Genomic DNA, 22,500 nt, shown 5'->3' on the forward strand with positions numbered 1-22,500 from the left:
AGTCACAGGGGGTTGGTGACACCTTAATTAGGGGAGGACGGGCTCGAGGTAATGGCTGGAATTAGTGGCAGAGTGCCATTCCAGTTGATCCGTTCCAGACATGATTATGAGCCGTCCTTCCCTCAACAGCCCCCACTGACTTAAGCGTAGCTGAGTTGGTAGAACATGGTCCTTGCAACACCAGAATAGTGGGTTTGATTCCTGGGACTACACATACATAAAAGTGTCTGCTAAATGTCAGATATTCGATTATGATGCGTTGTCTCTATGTCTGTCTCTCCTGTGTGTGTGTGTTATACCCTGAGTTTCTCCTGTGTGTGTGTGTTATACCCTGAGTTTCTCCTGTGTGTGTGTGTTACACCCTGAGTTTCTCCTGTGTGTGTGTGTTACACCCTGAGTTTCTCCTGTGTGTGTGTGTTATACCCTGAGTTTCTCCTGTGTGTGTGTGTTATACCCTGAGTTTCTCCTGTGTGTGTGTGTTATACCCTGAGTTTCTCCTGTGTGTGTGTGTTACACCCTGAGTTTCTCCTGTGTGTGTGTGTTATACCCTGAGTTTCTCCTGTGTGTGTGTGTTACACCCTGAGTTTCTCCTGTGTGTGTGTGTGTGTTATACCCTGAGTTTCTCCTGTGTGTGTGTGTTATACCCTGAGTTTCTCCTGTGTGTGTGTGTTACACCCTGAGTTTCTCCTGTGTGTGTGTGTGTTATACCCTGAGTTTCTCCTGTGTGTGTGTGTTACACCCTGAGTTTCTCCTGTGTGTGTGTGTTACACCCTGAGTTTCTCCTGTGTGTGTGTGTGTTATACCCTGAGTTTCTCCTGTGTGTGTGTGTTATACCCTGAGTTTCTCCTGTGTGTGTGTGTTACACCCTGAGTTTCTCCTGTGTGTGTGTGTGTTATACCCTGAGTTTCTCCTGTGTGTGTGTGTTACACCCTGAGTTTCTCCTGTGTGTGTGTGTTACACCCTGAGTTTCTCCTGTGTGTGTGTGTTATACCCTGAGTTTCTCCTGTGTGTGTGTGTTATACCCTGAGTTTCTCCTGTGTGTGTGTGTTATACCCTGAGTTTCTCCTGTGTGTGTGTGTTACACCCTGAGTTTCTCCTGTGTGTGTGTGTTATACCCTGAGTTTCTCCTGTGTGTGTGTGTTACACCCTGAGTTTCTCCTGTGCGTGTGTGTTATACCCTGAGTTTCTCCTGTGTGTGTGTGTTATACCCTGAGTTTCTCCTGTGTGTGTGTGTTATACCCTGAGTTTCTCCTGTGTGTGTGTGTTACACCCTGAGTTTCTCCTGTGCGTGTGTGTTATACCCTGAGTTTCTCCTGTGCCTCAGACTTCTCCTCGGGAGAGATGGGTTCCTTGTCGAGACGCTCCAGCAACGGCAAGCGGCTCAGGACACACAGACGGTAGTCCTCCGTCTCCACGAGAGGGTTTTCCGATAGGACCAGCGCTCGCAATGTCCTGGATACGCCCACCAGACTACGCAAGGCACGCTGGGCAGACACCAGGTTACCCCTGGAGGAGGGGAAGGAGGAGAGAATGGTAGATGGAGGGGTACTACGATGCAGTAGCCTGCTGAGGTAAAGAGAAGACAGAGATGGAGGGGTACTACGATGCTGTAGCCTGCTGAGGTAAAGAGAAGACAGAGATGGAGGGGTACTACGATGCAGTAGCCTGCTGAGGTAAAGAGAAGACAGAGATGGAGGGGTACTACGATGCAGTAGCCTGCTGAGGTAAAGAGAAGACAGAGATGGAGGGGTACTACGATGCAGTAGCCTGCTGAGGTAAAGAGAAGACAGAGATGGAGGGGTACTACGATGCAGTAGTCTGCTGAGGTAAAGAGAAGACAGAGATGGAGGGGTACTACGATGCAGTAGCCTGCTGAGGTAAAGAGAAGACGGAGATGGAGGGGTACTACGATGCAGTAGCCTGCTGAGGTAAAGAGAAGACAGAGATGGAGGGGTACTACGATGCGGTAGCCTGCTGAGGTAAAGAGAAGACAGAGATGGAGGGGTACTACGATGCAGTAGCCTGCTGAGGTAAAGAGAAGACAGAGATGGAGGGGTACTACGATGCAGTAGCCTGCTGAGGTAAAGAGAAGACGGAGATGGAGGGGTAATACGATGCAGTAGCCTGTTGAGGTAAAGAGAAGACAGAGATGGAGGGGTACTACGATGCAGAAGCCTGCTGAGGTAAAGAGAAGACAGAGATGGAGGGGTACTACGATGCAGTAGCCTGCTGAGGTAAAGAGAAGACAGAGATGGAGGGGTACTACGATGCAGTAGCCTGCTGAGGTAAAGAGAAGACAGAGATGGAGGGGTACTACGATGCAGTAGCCTGCTGAGGTAAAGAGAAGACAGAGATGGAGGGGTACTACGATGCAGTAGCCTGCTGAGGTAAAGAGAAGACAGAGATGGAGGGGTACTACGATGCAGTAGCCTGCTGAGGTAAAGAGAAGACAGAGATGGAGGGGTACTACGATGCAGTAGCCTGCTGAGGTAAAGAGAAGACAGAGATGGAGGGGTACTACGATGCAGTAGCCTGCTGAGGTAAAGAGAAGACAGAGATGGAGGGGTACTACGATGCAGTAGCCTGTTGAGGTAAAGAGAAGACGGAGATGGAGGGGTACTACGATGCAGTAGCCTGCTGAGGTAAAGAGAAGACGGAGATGGAGAAGTACTATGATGCAGTAGCCTGCTGAGGTAAAGAGAAGACGGAGATGGAGGGGTACTATGATGCGGTAGCCTGCTGAGGTAAAGAGAAGACAGAGATGGAGGGGTACTACGATGCGGTAGCCTGCTGAGGTAAAGAGAAGACAGAGATGGAGGGGTACTACGATGCAGTAGCCTGCTGAGGTAAAGAGAAGACAGAGATGGAGGGGTACTACGATGCAGTAGCCTGCTGAGGTAAAGAGAAGACAGAGATGGAGGGGTACTACGATGCAGTAGCCTGCTGAGGTAAAGAGAAGACAGAGATGGAGGGGTACTACGATGCGGTAGCCTGCTGAGGTAAAGAGAAGACAGAGATGGAGGGGTACTACGATGCGGTAGCCTGCTGAGGTAAAGAGAAGACAGAGATGGAGGGGTACTATGATGCAGTAGCCTGCTGAGGTAAAGAGAAGACAGAGATGGAGGGGTACTACGATGCAGTAGCCTGCTGAGGTAAAGAGAAGACAGAGATGGAGGGGTACTACGATGCAGTAGCCTGCTGAGGTAAAGAGAAGACAGAGATGGAGGGGTACTACGATGCAGTAGCCTGCTGAGGTAAAGAGAAGACAGAGATGGAGGGGTACTACGATGCAGTAGCCTGCTGAGGTAAAGAGAAGACAGAGATGGAGGGGTACTACGATGCAGTAGCCTGCTGAGGTAAAGAGAAGACAGAGATGGAGGGGTACTACGATGCGGTAGCCTGCTGAGGTAAAGAGAAGACAGAGATGGAGGGGTACTACGATGCGGTAGCCTGCTGAGGTAAAGAGAAGACAGAGATGGAGGGGTACTATGATGCAGTAGCCTGCTGAGGTAAAGAGAAGACAGAGATGGAGGGGTACTACGATGCAGTAGCCTGCTGAGGTAAAGAGAAGACAGAGATGGAGGGGGTACTACGATGCTGTAGCCTGCTGAGGTAAAGAGAAGACGGAGATGGAGGGGTACTACGATGCAGTAGCCTGTTGAGGTAAAGAGAAGACGGAGATGGAGGGGTACTACGATGCGTTAGTCTGCTGAGGTAAAGAGAAGACAGAGATGGAGGGGTACTACGATGCAGTAGCCTGCTGAGGTAAAGAGAAGACAGAGATGGAAGTGTACTACGATGCAGTAGCCTGCTGAGGTAAAGAGAAGACAGAGATGGAGGGGTACTACGATGCAGTAGCCTGCTGAGGTAAAGAGAAGACAGAGATGGAGGGGGTACTACGATGCAGTAGCCTGCTGAGGTAAAGAGAAGACAGAGATGGAGGGGTACTACGATGCAGTAGCCTGCTGAGGTAAAGAGAAGACAGAGATGGAGGGGTACTACGATGCAGTAGCCTGCTGAGGTAAAGAGAGGTATTTATACATTTGTATGTTATACATCTGTCAGTGGGATTGACGTCAGATGTTTAGTGAAGGCCAGTTGACTGAGTTGAGGTACTGCAGGGCCTTCATGTTGGGACTGATGTCTACCTGATGTTGAGGTACTGCAGGGCCTTCATGTTGGGACTGATGTCTACCTGATGTTGAGGTACTACAGGGCCTTCTTGTTGGGACTGATGTCTACCTGATGTTGAGGTAATGCAGGGCCTTCATGTTGGGACTGATGTCTACCTGATGTTGAGGTACTACAGGGCCTTCATGTTGGGACTGATGTCTACCTGATGTTGAGGTACTGCAGGGCCTTCTTGTTGGGACTGATGTCTACCTGATGTTGAGGTAATGCAGGGCCATCATGTTGGGACTGACGTCTACCTGATGTTGAGGTACTGCAGGAACTTCATGTTGGGACTGATGTCTACCTGATGTTGAGGTACTACAGGGCCTTCATGTTGGGACTGATGTCTACCTGATGTTGAGGTACTGCAGGGCCTTCATGTTGGGACTGATGTCTACCTGATGTTGAGGTACTGCAGGGCCTTCATGTTGGGACTGATGTCTACCTGATGTTGAGGTACTGCAGGGCCATCATGTTGGGACTGATGTCTACCTGATGTTGAGGTACTGCAGGGCCTTCATGTTGGGACTGATGTTGAGGTACTGCAGGGCCTTCATGTTGGGACTGATGTTGAGGTACTGCAGGGCCATCATGTTGGGACTGATGTCTACCTGATGTTGAGGTACTACAGGGCCTTCATGTTGGGACTGATGTCTACCTGATGTTGAGGTACTGCAGGGCCTTCATGTTGGGACTGATGTCTACCTGATGTTGAGGTACTACAGGGCCTTCATGTTGGGACTGATGTCTACCTGATGTTGAGGTACTGCAGGGCCTTCATGTTGGGACTGATGTCTACCTGATGTTGAGGTACTACAGGGCCTTCATGTTGGGACTGATGTTGAGGTACTGCAGGGCCTTCATGTTGGGACTGATGTTGAGGTACTGCAGGGCCTTCATGTTGGGACTGATGTCTACCTGATGTTGAGGTACTGCAGGGCCATCATGTTGGGACTGATGTCTACCTGATGTTGAGGTACTGCAGGGCCTTCATGTTGGGACTGATGTCTACCTGATGTTGAGGTACTACAGGGCCTTCTTGTTGGGACTGATGTCTACCTGATGTTGAGGTAATGCAGGGCCTTCATGTTGGGACTGATGTCTACCTGATGTTGAGGTACTGCAGGGCCTTCATGTTGGGACTGATGTCTACCTGATGTTGAGGTACTGCAGGGCCTTCATGTTGGGACTGATGTCTACCTGATGTTGAGGTACTACAGGGCCTTCATGTTGGGACTGATGTCTACCTGATGTTGAGGTACTGCAGGGCCTTCATGTTGGGACTGATGTCTACCTGATGTTGAGGTACTGCAGGGCCTTCATGTTGGGACTGATGTCTACCTGATGTTGAGGTACTACAGGGCCTTCTTGTTGGGACTGATGTCTACCTGATGTTGAGGTAATGCAGGGCCATCATGTTGGGACTGACGTCTACCTGATGTTGAGGTACTGCAGGAACTTCATGTTGGGACTGATGTCTACCTGATGTTGAGGTACTGCAGGGCCATCATGTTGGGACTGATGTCTACCTGATGTTGAGGTACTGCAGGGCCTTCATGTTGGGACTGATGTCTACCTGATGTTGAGGTACTACAGGGCCTTCTTGTTGGGACTGATGTCTACCTGATGTTGAGGTAATGCAGGGCCTTCATGTTGGGACTGATGTCTACCTGATGTTGAGGTACTGCAGGGCCTTCATGTTGGGACTGATGTCTACCTGATGTTGAGGTACTACGGGGCCTTCATGTTGGGACTGACGTCTACCTGATGTTGAGGTACTGCAGGAACTTCATGTTGGGACTGATGTCTACCTGATGTTGAGGTACTGCAGGGCCTCCATGTTGGGACTGATGTCTACCTGATGTTGAGGTACTGCAGGGCCTTCATGTTGGGACTGATGTCTACCTGATGTTGAGGTACTGTAGGGCCTTCATGTTGGGACTGATGTCTACCTGATGTTGAGGTACTACAGGGCCTTCATGTTGGGACTGATGTCTACCTGATGTTGAGGTACTGCAGGGCCTTCATGTTGGGACTGATGTCTACCTGATGTTGAGGTACTGCAGGGCCTTCATGTTGGGACTGATGTCTACCTGATGTTGAGGTACTGCAGGGCCTTCATGTTGGGACTGATGTCTACCTGATGTTGAGGTACTGCAGGGCCTTCATGTTGGGACTGATGTCTACCTGATGTTGAGGTACTGCAGGGCCTTCATGTTGGGACTGATGTCTACCTGATGTTGAGGTACTGCAGGGCCATCATGTTGGGACTGATGTCTACCTGATGTTGAGGTACTACAGGGCCTTCATGTTGGGACTGATGTCTACCTGATGTTGAGGTACTGCAGGGCCATCATGTTGGGACTGATGTCTACCTGATGTTGAGGTACTGCAGGGCCATCATGTTGGGACTGATGTCTACCTGATGTTGAGGTACTGCAGGGCCATCATGTTGGGACTGATGTCTACCTGATGTTGAGGTACTGCAGGGCCTTCATGTTGGGACTGATGTCTACCTGATGTTGAGGTACTGCAGGGCCTTCATGTTGGGACTGATGTCTACCTGATGTTGAGGTACTGCAGGGCCTTCATGTTGGGACTGATGTCTACCTGATGTTGAGGTACTGCAGGGCCATCATGTTGGGACTGATGTCTACCTGATGTTGAGGTACTGCAGGGCCATCATGTTGGGACTGATGTCTACCTGATGTTGAGGTACTGCAGGGCCTTCATGTTGGGACTGACGTCTACCTGATGTTGAGGTACTGCAGGGCCATCATGTTGGGACTGATGTCTACCTGATGTTGAGGTACTGCAGGGCCTTCATGTTGGGACTGATGTCTACCTGATGTTGAGGTACTGCAGGGCCATCATGTTGGGACTGATGTCTACCTGATGTTGAGGTACTGCAGGGCCTTCATGTTGGGACTGATGTCTACCTGATGTTGAGGTACTGCAGGGCCTTCATGTTGGGACTGATGTCTACCTGATGTTGAGGTACTGCAGGGCCTTCATGTTGGGACTGATGTCTACCTGATGTTGAGGTACTGCAGGGCCTTCATGTTGGGACTGATGCCGTCTAGATTCTCCAGTTGGTTGTCTCGGAGGTGCAGGGTGGTCAGATGCTCCAGCTTACCCAGACCCTCCAGACGCTTGATAGTATTCTGGGCCTGCACAGGGGTCAGAAGTTACAGGTCACAATTAAACTGAGGTAAGTGACAGGTGAAAGGTTAGAAACAGGAATCAGTTGGGGTTATGGGTGAGAGGATGAAAGTTACCAGGTTAGAGGTTAGGGTTGAAAGGTCATGTAGAGGCTGTGTAGGTTAGAGTTAGGGTTGAAAGGTCAGGTAGAGCCTGTGTAGGTTAGAGTTAGGGTTGAAAGGTCAGGTAGAGGCTGTGTAGGTTAGAGTTAGGGTTGAAAGGTCAGGTAGAGGCTGTGTAGGTTAGAGGTTAGGGTTGAAAGGTCAGGTCGAGGCTGTGTAGGTTAGAGTTAGGGTTGAAAGGTCAGGTAGAGGCTGTGTAGGTTAGAGTTAGGGTTGAAAGGTCAGGTAGAGGCTGTGTAGGTTAGAGTTAGGGTTGAAAGGTCAGCTAGAGCCTGTGTAGGTTAGAGTTAGGGTTGAAAGGTCAGGTAGAGGCTGTGTAGGTTAGAGGTTAGGGTTGAAAGGTCAGGTAGAGGCTGTGTAGGTTAGAGTTAGGGTTGAAAGGTCAGCTAGAGCCTGTGTAGGTTAGAGTTAGGGTTGAAAGGTCAGGTAGAGGCTGTGTAGGTGAAAGTTAGGGTTGAAAGGTCAGCTAGAGGCGTCACAGGTTAAAGGTTACCAGGTAGAGGCGTTGGAGATTTGGCAGATAGAGGTTATGGTTAGGGGTTAAAGGTTACCAGGTAGAGGCGTCGGAGGTTGGGCAGATAGAGGTTATGGTGAGAGGTTAAAGGTTACCAGGTAGAGGCGTCGGAGGTTGGGCAGATAGAGGTTATGGTGAGAGGTTAGAGGTTAAAGGTTACCAGGTAGAGGCGTCGGAGGTTGAGCAGATAGATGTTATGGTGAGAGGTTAAAGGTTACCAGGTAGAGGCGTCGGAGGTTGGGCAGATAGAGGTTATGGTGAGAGGTTAGGGGTTAAAGGTTACCAGGTAGAGGCGTCGGAGGTTGGGCAGATAGAGGTTATGGTGAGAGGTTAGAGGTTAAAGGTTACCAGGTAGAGGCGTCGGAGGTTGGGTAGGTAGAGGTTATGGTTAGGGGTTAAAGGTTAGAGGTTACCAGGTAGAGGCGTCGGAGGTTGGGCAGATAGAGGTTAGGGGTTAAAGGTTACCAGGTAGAGGCGTCAGAGGTTGGGTAGGTAGAGGTTATGGTTAGTGGTTAAAGGTTACCAGGTAGAGGCGTCGGAGGTTGGGCAGATAGAGGTTATGGTGAGAGGTTAGAGGTTAAAGGTTACCAGGTAGAGGCGTCAGAGGTTGGGCAGATAGAGGTTATGGTTAGAGGTTAAAGGTTACCAGGTAGAGGCGTCGGAGGTTGGGCAGATAGAGGTTATGGTTAGAGGTTAAAGGTTACCAGGTAGAGGCGTCGGAGGCTGGGCAGATAGAGGTTAGAGTTAGGGTTGAAAGGTCAGGTAGAGGCTGTGTAGGTTAGAGTTAGGGTTGAAAGGTCAGGTCGAGGCTGTGTAGGTTAGAGTTAGGGTTGAAAGGTCTGGTAGAGCCTGTGTAGGTTAGAGTTAGGGTTGAAAGGTCAGGTCGAGGCTGTGTAGGTTAGAGTTAGGGTTGAAAGGTCAGCTAGAGGCGTCACAGGTTAAAGGTTACCAGGTAGAGGCGTCGGAGGTTGGGCAGATAGAGGTTATGGTGAGAGGTTAAAGGTTACCAGGTAGAGGCGTCGGAGGTTGGGCAGATAGAGGTTATGGTGAGAGGTTAGAGGTTAAAGGTTACCAGGTAGAGGCGTCGGAGGTTGAGCAGATAGATGTTATGGTGAGAGGTTAAAGGTTACCAGGTAGAGGCGTCGGAGGTTGGGCAGATAGAGGTTATGGTGAGAGGTTAGGGGTTAAAGGTTACCAGGTAGAGGCGTCGGAGGTTGGGTAGGTAGAGGTTATGGTTAGGGGTTAAAGGTTACCAGGTAGAGGCGTCGGAGGTTGGGTAGGTAGAGGTTATGGTGAGAGGTTAGAGGTTAAAGGTTACCAGGTAGAGACGTCGGAGGTTGGGTAGATAGAGGTTATGGTGAGAGGTTAGAGGTTACCAGGTAGAGGCGTCGGAGGTTGGGCAGATAGAGGTTAGAGGTTAAAGGTTACCAGGTAGAGACGTCGGAGGTTGGGTAGATAGAGGTTATGGTGAGAGGTTAAAGGTTACCAGGTAGGGGCGTCGGAGGTTGGGCAGATAGAGGTTATGGTGAGAGGTTAGAGGTTAAAGGTTACCAGGTAGATGCGTCGGAGGTTGGGCAGATAGAGGTTATGGTGAGAGGTTAGAGGTTACCAGGTAGAGGCGTCGGAGGTTGGGCAGATAGAGGTTATGGTGAGAGGTTAGAGGTTAAAGGTTACCAGGTAGAGGCGTCGGAGGTTGGGCAGATAGAGGTTATGGTGAGAGGTTAAAGGTTACCAGGTAGAGGCGTCGGAGGTTGGGCAGATAGAGGTTAGGGGTTAAAGGTTACCAGGTAGAGGCGTCGGAGGTTGGGCAGATAGAGGTTATGGTGAGAGGTTAAAGGTTACCAGGTAGGGGCGTCGGAGGTTGGGCAGATAGAGGTTAGGGGTTAAAGGTTACCAGGTAGAGGCGTCGGAGGTTGGGTAGGTAGAGGTTAGGGGTTAAAGGTTACCAGGTAGAGGCGTCGGAGGTTGGGTAGGTAGATTCCGTCGGTGGTCTCCAGTTTGTTTCCTCTCAGTTCCAGAGTCACCAGGTTGGTCAGGTGATGGTACCGTAGCCCCGACACCCTCTGGATACCGTTACCTAGCAACGACACACAGACACCCTCTGGATACCGTTACCAAGCAACGACACACAGACACCCTCTGGATACCGTTACTTAGAGCGGCCATACTCAACCTACGGACCCAGGCCTCGACACTCAGGGGACCCCCATTTATTTTGTTGAGTCACTCAGGTATCATATTATGAACACAAATAAGACATGTCTGTCTGTCTGTCTGTCTGCCTGCCTGTCTGTCTGTCTGTCTGCCTGTCTGTCTGTCTGTCTGTCTGTCTGTCTGTCTGTCTGTCTGCCTGTCTATGCCAGGTAATGGCATGTATTTCTGTCTATGCCATAGAGATAGATAGAGGACTCTAGAGCTCAAAAGCCAGTTTTAGCATGGGCAGCGATTCCACCATTTTAAAGTAGTCAGCTGGGTGGGACTTCCTATGTGTTAAGGAAGGGTCACATAATTCCATCCAGGTTATCAGGAGGGATCAGCCAATGAATTATGCTTATGAGCAAACATTCCATAACTGTAGGTGACAGTAAATCGCCAACCGTAGCTTTATACCTGCTCAAACAACACAGTCCTCCAGCTGGCAGTATGTTTACCAACCTGCTCAGTTGGTAGAGCATGGCGCTTGTAACGCCAGGGTAGTGGGTTCGATTCCCAGGACAACCCATACGTAAAACGTATGCACGCGTGACTGTAAGTCGCTTTGGATAAAAGTGTCTGCCAAAAGGCAAGATATTATATTAGAAGAAAATGTACTACTTCAAAATTGAGATGGCCTCAATGGCACTGCCCATGCGTTAACGGACGCCATAATGGAACAGATACAAAGAAGAGTCCTCTATCATTCTTTATGGGTCCATGCTAGGTAATGGTCCGTCTCTATTAGGTCAACTCAGTACACTGATTGTGAGATATGTTACTTTATCTCAGCCACATTCAGACCTTTAATCTATGTCAATAGATCAATCCTGGCCAATGAGGTTCTCCAACACCCTCTCCTCAGACTGACCAATGATGTTGAGGCTCTCCTACACCCCTTCCAGACGGACCAATGAGGTTGAGGCTCTCCTACACCCTCTTCCAGACTGACCAATGATGTTGAGGCTCTCCCACACCCTCTCCCAGACTGACCTATGATGTTGAGGCTCTCCCACACCCTCTCCACAGACTGACCAATGAGGTTGAGACTCTCCCACACCCCCTCCCAGACTGACCTATGATGTTGAGGCTCTCCCACACCCTCTTCCAGACTGACCAATGAGGTTGAGACTCTCCCACACCCCCTCCCAGACTGACCTATGATGTTGAGGCTCTCCCACACCCCCTCCCAGACTGACCAATGATGTTGAGGCTCTCCCACACCCTCTCCACAGACTGACCTATGATGTCGAGGCTCTCCCACACCCCCTCCCAGACTGACCAATGAGGTTGAGACTCTCCCACACCCTCTCCACAGACTGACCTATGATGTTGAGGCTCTCCCACACCCTCTCCCAGACTGACCAATGAGGTTATGGCTCTTCACACCCTCTCCCAGACTGACCAATGAGGTTACGGCTCTTCACACCCCCTCCCAGACTGACTAATGAGGTTACGGCTCTTCACACCCCCTCCCAGACTGACCAATGAGGTTGAGGCTCTCCAGGGCGAGGCCTTTTAGGCCTTCCAGGTCTCTGAGGCGGTTCAGGGCCAGACTCAGCCACTGTAGGTAGGTCAGCTGACCCAGGGGCTGACCTCTGAACCCGGCCACCATGTTACCATCACCCTGGGGGGTGGAGGGGTGGGGGGGGGTGAAAGGATATTTTTATATTATTATTATTGAAAAATCCTACAACGTCTTACACAGGAGGGAGTGTCCTTATTTGGGACTAATGTGGGACGAAGACAATTCTATATACCAAGACTCTGATCAAAATGTTGCACTATATGAGGAATATGGTGCGATTTTGGGTCCTTGCCTTCAGCCACAGCAGCTGTGTGAGGGCGGCCAGGGGTGAAAGGTCCGAGAGGTGGTTGGATGACACGTCCAGGAAACGCAGGTGGACAAACGAGCTAACCAGGGCCATGTCCGTCAGACGTCTGGGGAGAGAGGGAGGGAGGGGGAGAGAGGGAGAGGGAGGAGGAGAGAGAGAGGGAGGGGAAGAAAGAGGGAGGAGGAGAGAGAGAGGGAGGGGAAGAAAGAGGGAGGGGGGGAGAGAGAGGGAAGGGGGAGAGAGGGAGAGGGAGGAGGAGAGAGAGATGGGGGGACAGAGAGGGGGACAGAGAGGGGGTAGGGAGGCACGGGGAGAGAGAGGGGGTAGGGAGGCACGGGGAGAGAGAGGAGGTAGGGAGGCACGGGGAGAGAGACGGGGTAGGGAGGCACAGGGAGAGAGAGGGGGATAGGGAGACACAGGGAGAGAGAGGGGGTAGGGAGACACAGGGAGAGAGAGGGGGGTAGGGAGACACAGGGAGAGAGAGGGGGTAGGGAGACACAGGGAGAGAGAGGGGGTAGGGAGACACAGGGAGAGAGAGGGGGTAGGGAGACACAGGGAGAGAGAGGGGGTAGGGATACACAGGGAGAGAGAGGGGGTAGGGAGACACAGGGAGAGAGAGGGGGGTAGGGAGACACAGGGAGAGAGAGGGGGTAGGGAGACACAGAGAGAGAGAGGGGGTAGGGAGACACAGGGAGAGAGAGGGGGTAGGAAGGCACAGGGAGAGAGAGGGGGTAGGGAGACACAGGGAGAGAGAGGGGGTAGGGAGACACAGGGAGAGAGAGGGGGGTAGGGAGACACAGGGAGAGAGAGGGGGTAGGGAGACACAGGGAGAGAGAGGGGGGTAGGGAGGCACAGGGAGAGAGAGGGGGGTAGGGAGACACAGGGAGAGAGAGGGGGGTAGGGAGGCAGAGGGAGAGAGACGGGGTAGGGAGACACAGGGAGAGAGAGGGGGGTAGGGAGGCACAGGGAGAGAGAGGGGGTATGGAGGCACAGGGAGAGAGGGGGGTAGGGAGGCACAGGGAGAGAGAGGGGGGTAGGGAGACACAGGGAGAGAGAGGGGGTAGGGAGACACAGGGAGAGAGAGGGGGTAGGGAGACACAGGGAGAGAGAGGGGGGTAGGGAGGCAGAGGAAGAGAGAGGGGGTAGGGAGACACAGGGAGAGAGAGGGGGTAGGGAGACACAGGGAGAGAGAGGGGGTAGGGAGACACAGGGAGAGAGAGGGGGTAGGGAGGCACAGGGAGAGAGAGGGGGGTAGGGAGGCACAGGGAGAGAGAGGGGGGTAGGGGGGCACAGGGAGAGAGAGGGGGGTAGGGAGACACAGGGAGAGAGAGGGGGTAGGGAGACACAGGGAGAGAGAGGGGGGTAGGGAGACACAGGGAGAGAGAGGGGGTAGGGAGACACAGGGAGAGAGAGGGGGTAGGGAGACACAGGGAGAGAGAGGGGGTAGGGAGACACAGGGAGAGAGAGGGGGTAGGGAGACACAGGGAGAGAGAGGGGGTAGGGAGACACAGGGAGAGAGGGGGAGGTAGGGAGGCACAGGGAGAGAGAGGGGGTAGGGAGGCACAGGGAGAGAGAGGGGGGTAGGGAAACACGGGGAGAGAGAGGGGGGTAGGGAGACACAGGGAGAGAGAGGGGGTAGGGAGGCAGAGGGAGAGAGAGGGGGGTAGGGAGACACAGGGAGAGAGAGGGGGTAGGGAGGCACAGGGAGAGAGAGGGGGGTAGGGAGGCACAGGGAGAGAGAGGGGGGTAGGGAGGCACAGGGAGAGAGAGGGGGGTAGGGAGGCACAGGGAGAGAGAGGGGGTAGGGAGACACAGGGAGAGAGAGGGGGTAGGGAGACACAGGGAGAGAGAGGGGGTAAGTTGCATTGCTGCTTATACCCATCCAATGATTTTAGATGTAACAATTGTCTTGGATTAGGGGCTAGGGGCCAACCGGTTGCATCTCAAATGGCATCTCTATAGGCCCTGTTCAAAAGTAGTGCAAGTGCACTATAAATGGAATAGGGCCCTGGTCTAATGAAGTGCACTATAAATGGAATAGGGCCCTGGTCTAATGAAGTGCACTATAAATGGAATAGGGCCCTGGTCTAATGAAGTGCACTATAAATGGAATAGGGCCCTGGTCTAATGAAGTGCACTATAAATGGAATAGGGCCCTGGTCTAATGAAGTGCACTATAAATGGAATAGGGCCCTGGTCTAATGAAGTGCACTATAAATGGAATAGGGCCCTGGTCTAATGAAGTGCAAGTGCACTATAAATGGAATAGGGCCCTGGTCTAATGAAGTGCACTATAAATGGAATAGGGCCCTGGTCTAATGAAGTGCACTATAAATGGAATAGGGCCCTGGTCTAATGAAGTGCACTATAAATGGAATAGGGCCCTGGTCTAATGAAGTGCACTATAAATGGAATAGGGCCCTGGTCTAATGAAGTGCACTATAAATGGAATAGGGCCCTGGTCTAATGAAGTGCACTATAAATGGAATAGGGCCCTGGTCTAATGAAGTGCACTATAAATGGAATAGGGCCCTGGTCTAATGAAGTGCACTATAAATGGAATAGGGCCCTGGTCTAATGTAGTGCACTATAAATGGAATAGGGCCCTGGTCTAATGAAGTGCACTATAAATGGAATAGGGCCCTGGTCTAATGTAGTGCACTATAAATGGAATAGGGCCCTGGTCTAATGAAGTGCACTATAAATGGAATAGGGCCCTGGTCTAATGAAGTGCACTATAAATGGAATAGGGCCCTGGTCTAATGTAGTGCACTATAAATGGAATAGGGCCCTGGTCTAATGAAGTGCACTATAAATGGAATAGGGCCCTGGTCTAATGTAGTGCACTATAAATGGAATAGGGCCCTGGTCTAATGAAGTGCACTATAAATGGAATAGGGTGCCATTTGAGATGCACACCAGGTGTTTTGTGTCCTGTGGTGTTCACCTCACCTGTCTTTCAGTTCGAGCTTTACAAAGGCGTGCGCCAGGCCGTTCCCGGTGCGACACAAAAGAGACAGACCCGGGATCAGAATTTCCTTGGTCAGAGGGCATGGCTCGATCTGGCAGGGGACACATCAACACAACACTCAGCTAAACCAGCAATGAAATAATGAATTCATGAATCAATGAATCCGAATAAATCCCATTTTATTGATGAGTTTCCACTTTGACATGTATTGTAGGTTAGGTTACCCATGTGATCGATAATCAACAACCAAAAACGAAACAAATGTCAATGTGCACCTGTTCCTCTTTTTCGGACGTATTTTCCTCCTGTCCGTCGTCATTCGCCGCCTCCTCTCCCTCCGACAGCGCCGCGTCGTCCTCTCCCTCCGACATGCCGCTCTGTTTAACAGTCTGGCCTGGGGACGAGAGGGCGTCACTGGAGCCACTTTCAATGTTGAAATAAATTCTAGTGAGCTAGCTTCAGTTAATCGAATTCAATTGGGTGTCATCGTTTATTTTAATTTAAGAAGTGCTTTACATTTACAGCTAGTTTTACACTTGTCTTTCTGACTTGGGGCTAGCCAGTGCAGCTAACGCGTAACGTTACAGTAGCTAGCCTGCCAAGTTGCGTCTCAAAAGAGACAACATCGAAAATAGTACAGACCATGATACCCCAATTTAGGCTTTTTATTAGCTATATAGTTAGCTAGCTAGTTGTTTAATAATCCAACTGTTTAACGTTACTGTTGACAATATTTTAAAGAAGCAGTTACCTGAGCGGGTTAGCCGCAGCGTTATGTTGTCGTTTCCATGGAAACAACAGCAGCGGTCAGAGGGAGCTGGGATCCTTCTTGCAACTTGGCGTGAAAAATATTTTGTAAAGAAAAGTCAAATCGCCCTGTGTATAACCATGATTATGGAGTATAATATACATGGGGAAAAGTTCATAGAAAATGCATTGCATTTGTGTAATAACAACATCAACTGAAGGGGTATAATGTGGAACAACGACTTTCCAAGCCAGTGTCATGCCATGTTTTTCACTCACAGAATGTAATTTAGTTATTTTGAGCGAACCAATTCAGCAATAGTCAAAATAGCGTGTTTTGCTCAATGTAGGTCAAGATTGCCAATATTTTACACAATGTAATTCCTCTTTTCTTCAACCACACCTTGTGTAAAACCATGTTTGGAAACACAATGTTGAGACAACTACCAGTAATGTAGAAATACATTCACAGCTCTTCTGTTTTCTGATGCACAGTCCCACTTACCACACTAAGTGAGAAGACACCAATGGTGCTGTTGTCCATGTGTAATTCCCTCTAATGAATGCCTTCCCAACAGTATACCAGTGATTTGAAATGTTTTCCATGTGTAATTCCCTTTAATGAATGCCTTCCCAACAGTATACCAGTGATTTGAAATGTTTTCCATGTGTAATTCCCTCTAATGAATGCCTTCCCAACAGTATACCAGTAATTTGAAATGTTGTCCATGTGTAATTCCCTCTAATGAATGCCTTCCAAACAGTATACCAGTGATTTGAAACAATGTGGTGTGCAATCAGGACGAGGCTATGTGCACTCTCCTGGCCAGGGTGCACTATGGGATGGCAAAACCGGTTATGGACCCCCCCAGGTAGAATTTGTGCGCCCACCCCCCTTCTCAGTTTTGTTTCACCATAAACATAACAAATGGCATATTAATTACCATGTTCAGTTATGCCAGTGTAGTCTGCCAGTAGCACAGACCGGAGCAGAGGCTATATGCCAGTGTAGTCTGCCAGTAGCACAGACCAGAACAGAGGCTATATGCCAGTAGCACAGACCAGAACAGAGGCTATATGCCAGTGTAGCCTGCCAGTAGCACAGACCGTAACAGAGGCTATATGCCAGTGTAGCCTGCCAGTAGCACAGACCAGAACAGGCTATATGCCAGTGTAGCCTGCCAGTAGCACAGACCGGAACAGAGGCTACATGCCAGTGTAGCCTGCCAGTAGCACAGACCGGAACAGGCTATATGCCAGTGTAGCCTGCCAGTAGCACAGACCAGAACAGAGGCTATATGCCAGTGTAGCCTGCCAGTAGCACAGACCAGAACAGAGGCTATATGCCAGTGTAGCCTGCCAGTAGCACAGACCAGAACAGAGGCTATATGCCAGTGTAGCCTGCCAGTAGCACAGACCGGAACAGAGGCTACATGCCAGTGTAGCCTGCCAGTAGCACAGACCGTAACAGAGGCTTTATGCCAGTAGCACAGACCAGAACACAGGCTATATGCCAGTGTAGCCTGCCAGTAGCACAGACCGTAACAGAGGCTATATGCCAGTGTAGTCTGCCAGTAGCACAGACCAGAACAGAGGCTATATGCCAGTGTAGCCTGCCAGTAGCACAGACCGTAACAGAGGCTACATGCCAGTAGCACAGACTAGAACAGAGGCTATATGCCAGTAGCACAGACCGGAACAGAGGCTATATGCCAGTGTAGCCTGCCAGTAGCACAGACCGGAACAGAGGCTACATGCCAGTAGCACAGACCGTAACAGAGGCTACATGCCAGTAGCACAGACCAGAACAGAGGCTATATGCCAGTGTAGCCTGCCAGTAGCACAGACCGGAACAGAGGCTACATGCCAGTAGCACAGACCGGAACAGAGGCTATATGCCAGTGTAGCCTGCCAGTAGCACAGACCGTAACAGAGGCTATATGCCAGTAGCACAGACCGTAACAGAGGCTACATGCCAGTGTAGCCTGCCAGTAGCACAGACCGTAACAGAGGCTATATGCCAGTGTAGCCTGCCAGTAGCACAGACCAGAACAGAGGCTATATGCCAGTGTAGCCTGCCAGTAGCACAGACCGGAACAGGCTATATGCCAGTGTAGCCTGCCAGTAGCACAGACCAGAACAGAGGCTACATGCCAGTAGCACAGACCGGAACAGAGGCTATATGCCAGTGTAGCCTGCCAGTAGCACAGACCAGAACAGAGGCTATATGCCAGTAGCACAGACCGTAACAGAGGCTATATGCCAGTAGCACAGACCGGAGCAGAGGCTATATGCCAGTGAAGCCTGCCAGTAGCACAGACCAGAACAGAGGCTATATGCCAGTGTAGCCTGCCAGTAGCACAGACCGGAACAGAGGCTATATGCCAGTGTAGCCTGCCAGTAGCACAGACCGTAACAGAGGCTATATGCCAGTGTAGCCTGCCAGTAGCACAGACCGGAACAGAGGCTATATGCCAGTGTAGCCTGCCAGTAGCACAGACCAGAACAGAGGCTATATGCCAGTAGCACAGACGGGAACAGAGGCTTTATGCCAGTGTAGCCTGCCAGTAGCACAGACCGTAACAGAGGCTATATGCCAGTGTAGTCTGCCAGTAGCACAGACCGGAACAGAGGCTATATGCCAGTGTAGCCTGCCAGTAACACAGACCGGAACAGGCTATATGCCAGTGTAGCCTGCCAGTAGCACAGACCGGAACAGAGGCTACATGCCAGTAGCACAGACCGGAAGAGAGGCTATATGCCAGTGTAGCCTGCCAGTAGCACAGACCGGAACAGGCTATATGCCAGTGTAGTCTGCCAGTAGCACAGACCAGAACAGAGGCTACATGCCAGTAGCACAGACCGGAACAGAGGCTTTATGCCAGTGTAGTCTGCCAGTAGCACAGACCAGAACAGAGGCTATATGCCAGTGTAGTCTGCCAGTAGCACAGACCAGAACAGAGGCTACATGCCAGTGTAGTCTGCCAGTAGCACAGACCGGAACAGAGGCTATATGCCAGTGTAGTCTGCCAGTAGCACAGACCAGAACAGAGGCTACATGCCAGTGTAGTCTGCCAGTAGCACAGACCGGAACAGAGGCTATATGCCAGTGTAGTCTGCCAGTAGCACAGACCAGAACAGAGGCTATATGCCAGTGTAGCCTGCCAGTAGCACAGACCGGAACAGAGGCTACATGCCAGTAGCACAGACCGGAACAGAGGCTATATGCCAGTGTAGCCTGCCAGTAGCACAGACCGGAACAGGCTATATGCCAGTGTAGCCTGCCAGTAGCACAGACCGGAACAGGCTATATGCCAGTGTAGCCTGCCAGTAGCACAGACCGGAAGAGAGGCTATATGCCAGTGTAGCCTGCCAGTAGCACAGACCGGAACAGGCTATATGCCAGTGTAGCCTGCCAGTAGCACAGACCGGAACAGGCTATATGCCAGTGTAGTCTGCCAGTAGCACAGACCGGAACAGAGGCTATATGCCAGTGTAGTCTGCCAGTAGCACAGACCGTAACAGAGGCTTTATGCCAGTGTAGCCTGCCAGTAGCACAGACCAGAACAGAGGCTATATGCCAGTAGCACAGACCAGAACAGAGGCTACATGCCAGTGTAGTCTGCCAGTAGCACAGACCAGAACAGAGGCTATATGCCAGTGTAGTCATCTCTCCTCCATCCAGGCTTTTTCTTCTCTTGACTTTATAATGCGATTGGCAACATTCATAAATTAGGTGCATTACCGCCACTGACCTCGTTTGTCTTTCAGTCACCCACGTGGGTATAACCAATGAGGAGATGGCACGTGGGTACCTGCTTCTAGAAACCAATGAGGAGATGGGAGAGGCAGGACATGCAGTGCGAACCGCATCGGAAATAGGACTTCTATTTTAGCCCTTGGCAACGCAGACGCTCATTGGCGCAATAATTGAATAATATAGATTTCTAAATTGATTTTGCAGCGCAAGCGGTGTAGTCAGCCTGTTATTCTAAAATGTATACAATACATTTTTATCCTCATCAATCTACACACAACACCCCATAACGACAAAGAGAAAACACGTTTTTAGAAATAAAAAACAGATATACCTTATTTACATAAGTATTCAGACCTTTTGCTATGAGACTCGAAATTGAGCTCAGGTGCACCATGTTTCCATTGATCATCCTTGAGATGTTTCTACAACTTGATTGGAGTCCACCTGTGGTAAATTCAATTGATTGGACATGATTTGGAAAGTCACACACCTGTCTATATAAGGTCCCACAGTTGACTGCATGTCAGAGCAAAAACCAAAACATGAGGTCGAAGGAATTGTCCGTAGAGCTCCGAGACAGGATGGTGTCGAGGCACAGATCTGGGGAAGGATACCAAAAAATGTCTGCAGCAAACCAGTCAATCACACCAGTCAATCACGCCAGTCAATCACACCAGTCAATCACGCCAGTCAATCACACCAGTCAATCACACCAGTCAATCACACCAGTCAATCACACCAGTCAATCACGCCAGTCAATCACACCAGTCAATCACGCCAGTCAATCACACCAGTCAATCACGCCAGTCAATCAAGCCAGTCAATTCTAGGGTTAAAATGCTCAAGGTACTATCAAGTTATAGGGGAGTTAAAAGATTTGGATCTTTGTAATTTGAAAGATTGATATCCAACAGCCCGATACCCGATCAAACAAACAACGTTAGAAAAAGGAGACAAAGATCATGATAGACAGTATTTCAAATAAATCAATTTTTTTCTCCCAGAACCAAATACTGTATTACAATATACATTTACTACAAATTCCATGTTTTATTTTTTACACACACACATCAGAATGATATTACTATTGGTTCACACCCGATACATTGTCAGTGTGATATACTGTCCATTGTCCATGGGAGGCCAGATCACTATCAGAATGTTCTGTCCCCATCTCTATCTGGGTAAAATCCTCACACTCTGTGTGGGTAGCTGTCTAAGTTAAGTCCCAAATGGCACCCTATTCCCTATATAGTGCACTACTTTTGACCAGGCCCTATAGGGAAATAGGGTGCCATTTCAGACACGTGGCACCCTATTCCCTACATAGAGCTATGGGCCCTGGTCAAAAGTAGTGCAGGAATAGGGCGCCCTATTCCCTACATAGAGCTATGGGCCCTGGTCAAAAGTAGTGCAGGAATAGGGCACCCTATTCCCTACATAGAGCTATGGGCCCTGGTCAAAAGTAGTGCAGGAATCAGGTGCCACAGTGGCTGCTATTGGAGACATAGTCATGTCACTCCCTGTAGGATATCAAAGCCGTACATACAGAACCCAGTGATGGTTATCTTTCGTGACTCTAAAACTCCTTTCTCTATCGTCCATGGCTGGTTTACTGTTGGTGATCACCTCCATATTGATCTCCCATAGCGTTGCTCTCCCGTAGCATTGATCTTCCGTAGCGTTGCTCTCCCGTAGCATTGATCTTCCGTAGCGTTGATCTCCCGTAGCGTTAATCTCCGTAGCGTTAATCTCCCGTAGCGTTAATCTCCCGTAGCGTTGATCTCCCGTAGCGTTAATCTCCCGTAGCGTTGATCTCCCGTAGCGTTGATCTCCCGTAGCGTTGATCTCCCGTAGCGTTAATCTCCCGTAGCGTTGATCCCCGTAGCGTTAATCTCCCGTAGCGTTGATCTCCCGTAGCGTTAATCTCCGTAGCGTTAATCTCCCGTAGCGTTAATCTCCCGTAGCGTTGATCTCCCGTAGCGTTGATCTCCGTAGCGTTAATCTCCCGTAGCGTTAATCTCCGTAGCGTTAATCTCCCGTAGCGTTGATCTCCCGTAGCGTTAATCTCCGTAGCGTTAATCTCCCGTAGCGTTGATCTCCCGTAGCGTTGATCTCCCGTAGCGTTAATCTCCCGTAGCGTTAATCTCCCATAGCGTTAATCTCCGCAGCGTTAATCTCCCGTAGCGTTAATCTCCGTAGCGTTAATCTCCGTAGCGTTAATCTCCGTAGCGTTAATCTCCCATAGCGTTAATCTCCCATAGCGTTGATCTCATATAGTGTTGATGTCCTGTATCGCCCTGCAGCACAGGTGAAAGGTGCGTCCTGTGCAGCGATCAGATTTGAGAAGTTTTCCGTGACAACCAGGCCACACTGCATCGGTTCCTTCCTTCCGATGTAGAATTTAAAAACAGGAGCCTATCTATCTATATATATATCTATGTAGTAGTGATACAGGAGAGTAGATGGTCCCAGTCCTGTCTATCTATATATATATCTATGTAGTAGTGATACAGGAGAGTAGATGGTCCCAGTCCTGTCTGTCTATATATCTATGTAGTAGTGATACAGGAGAGTAGCGTGTCACAGTCCTGTCTGTATATCTATATATCTATGTAGTAGTGATACAGGAGAGTAGCGTGTCCTAGTCCTGTCTATCTATATATATATCTATGTAGTAGTGATACAGGAGTGTAGCGTGTCCCAGTCCTGTCTATCTATCTATATATCTATGTAGTAGTGATACAGGAGAGTAGATGGTCCCAGTCCTGTTTGTATGAGGAGTTAGAGGAGTAGGATACAGTTTCCCCCTAAGTGCTCATCTTGGATCAGCCCCCCCCCCCCCACTTCCAGTTAACCCTTTATACTCGTGGGAATTGGCCTACATGGATAGGGCTAAATTTAAATGTTTCTTACAGAAGAAATGCATAAGCATAACCAGGGTAGCAATTGAAAGGGAACAGTTAGGAGATTAAGGGAAAATC

The 22,500-nt window shown here is 50.1% G+C and overlaps 2 protein-coding genes across 3 annotated transcripts in view; both read right to left on the reverse strand.

Annotated features, from left to right (window-relative positions):
• The window catches only part of lrrc23 (leucine rich repeat containing 23), a 17,021-nt gene extending 614 nt beyond the window's left edge, over window positions 1-16,407 (reverse strand). The window contains exons 1-8 of one of the 2 annotated variants that reach the window (XM_055891083.1): window positions 15,761-16,407; window positions 15,285-15,432; window positions 14,991-15,100; window positions 12,024-12,144; window positions 11,689-11,830; window positions 9,957-10,087; window positions 7,207-7,343; window positions 1,302-1,506 (exon numbers count right to left, since the gene is read on the reverse strand). In XM_055891083.1, the coding sequence (XP_055747058.1) occupies window positions 1,302-1,506; window positions 7,207-7,343; window positions 9,957-10,087; window positions 11,689-11,830; window positions 12,024-12,144; window positions 14,991-15,100; window positions 15,285-15,380 (942 nt within the window). In that variant the 5' untranslated portion in view covers window positions 15,381-15,432; window positions 15,761-16,407. The remainder of the gene's footprint in view (window positions 1-1,301; window positions 1,507-7,206; window positions 7,344-9,956; window positions 10,088-11,688; window positions 11,831-12,023; window positions 12,145-14,990; window positions 15,101-15,284; window positions 15,433-15,760) is intronic. The other variant, XM_055891082.1, reaches the window with a different exon arrangement.
• Window positions 16,408-20,542: 4,135 nt separating this feature from the next.
• Window positions 20,543-22,500, reverse strand: part of LOC129829403 (RNA-binding protein 10-like) — a 164,548-nt gene continuing 162,590 nt past the window's right edge. The window contains exon 22 of the mRNA XM_055891084.1: window positions 20,543-22,500. This exon is cut by the window's right edge and continues 2,218 nt beyond it. The gene's annotated coding sequence lies outside the window, so the exon portion shown is untranslated.

This window comes from Salvelinus fontinalis, chromosome 31 (genome assembly GCF_029448725.1).
Source record: "Salvelinus fontinalis isolate EN_2023a chromosome 31, ASM2944872v1, whole genome shotgun sequence".
In the NCBI taxonomy this organism is placed as follows: Eukaryota; Metazoa; Chordata; class Actinopteri; order Salmoniformes; family Salmonidae; genus Salvelinus; species Salvelinus fontinalis.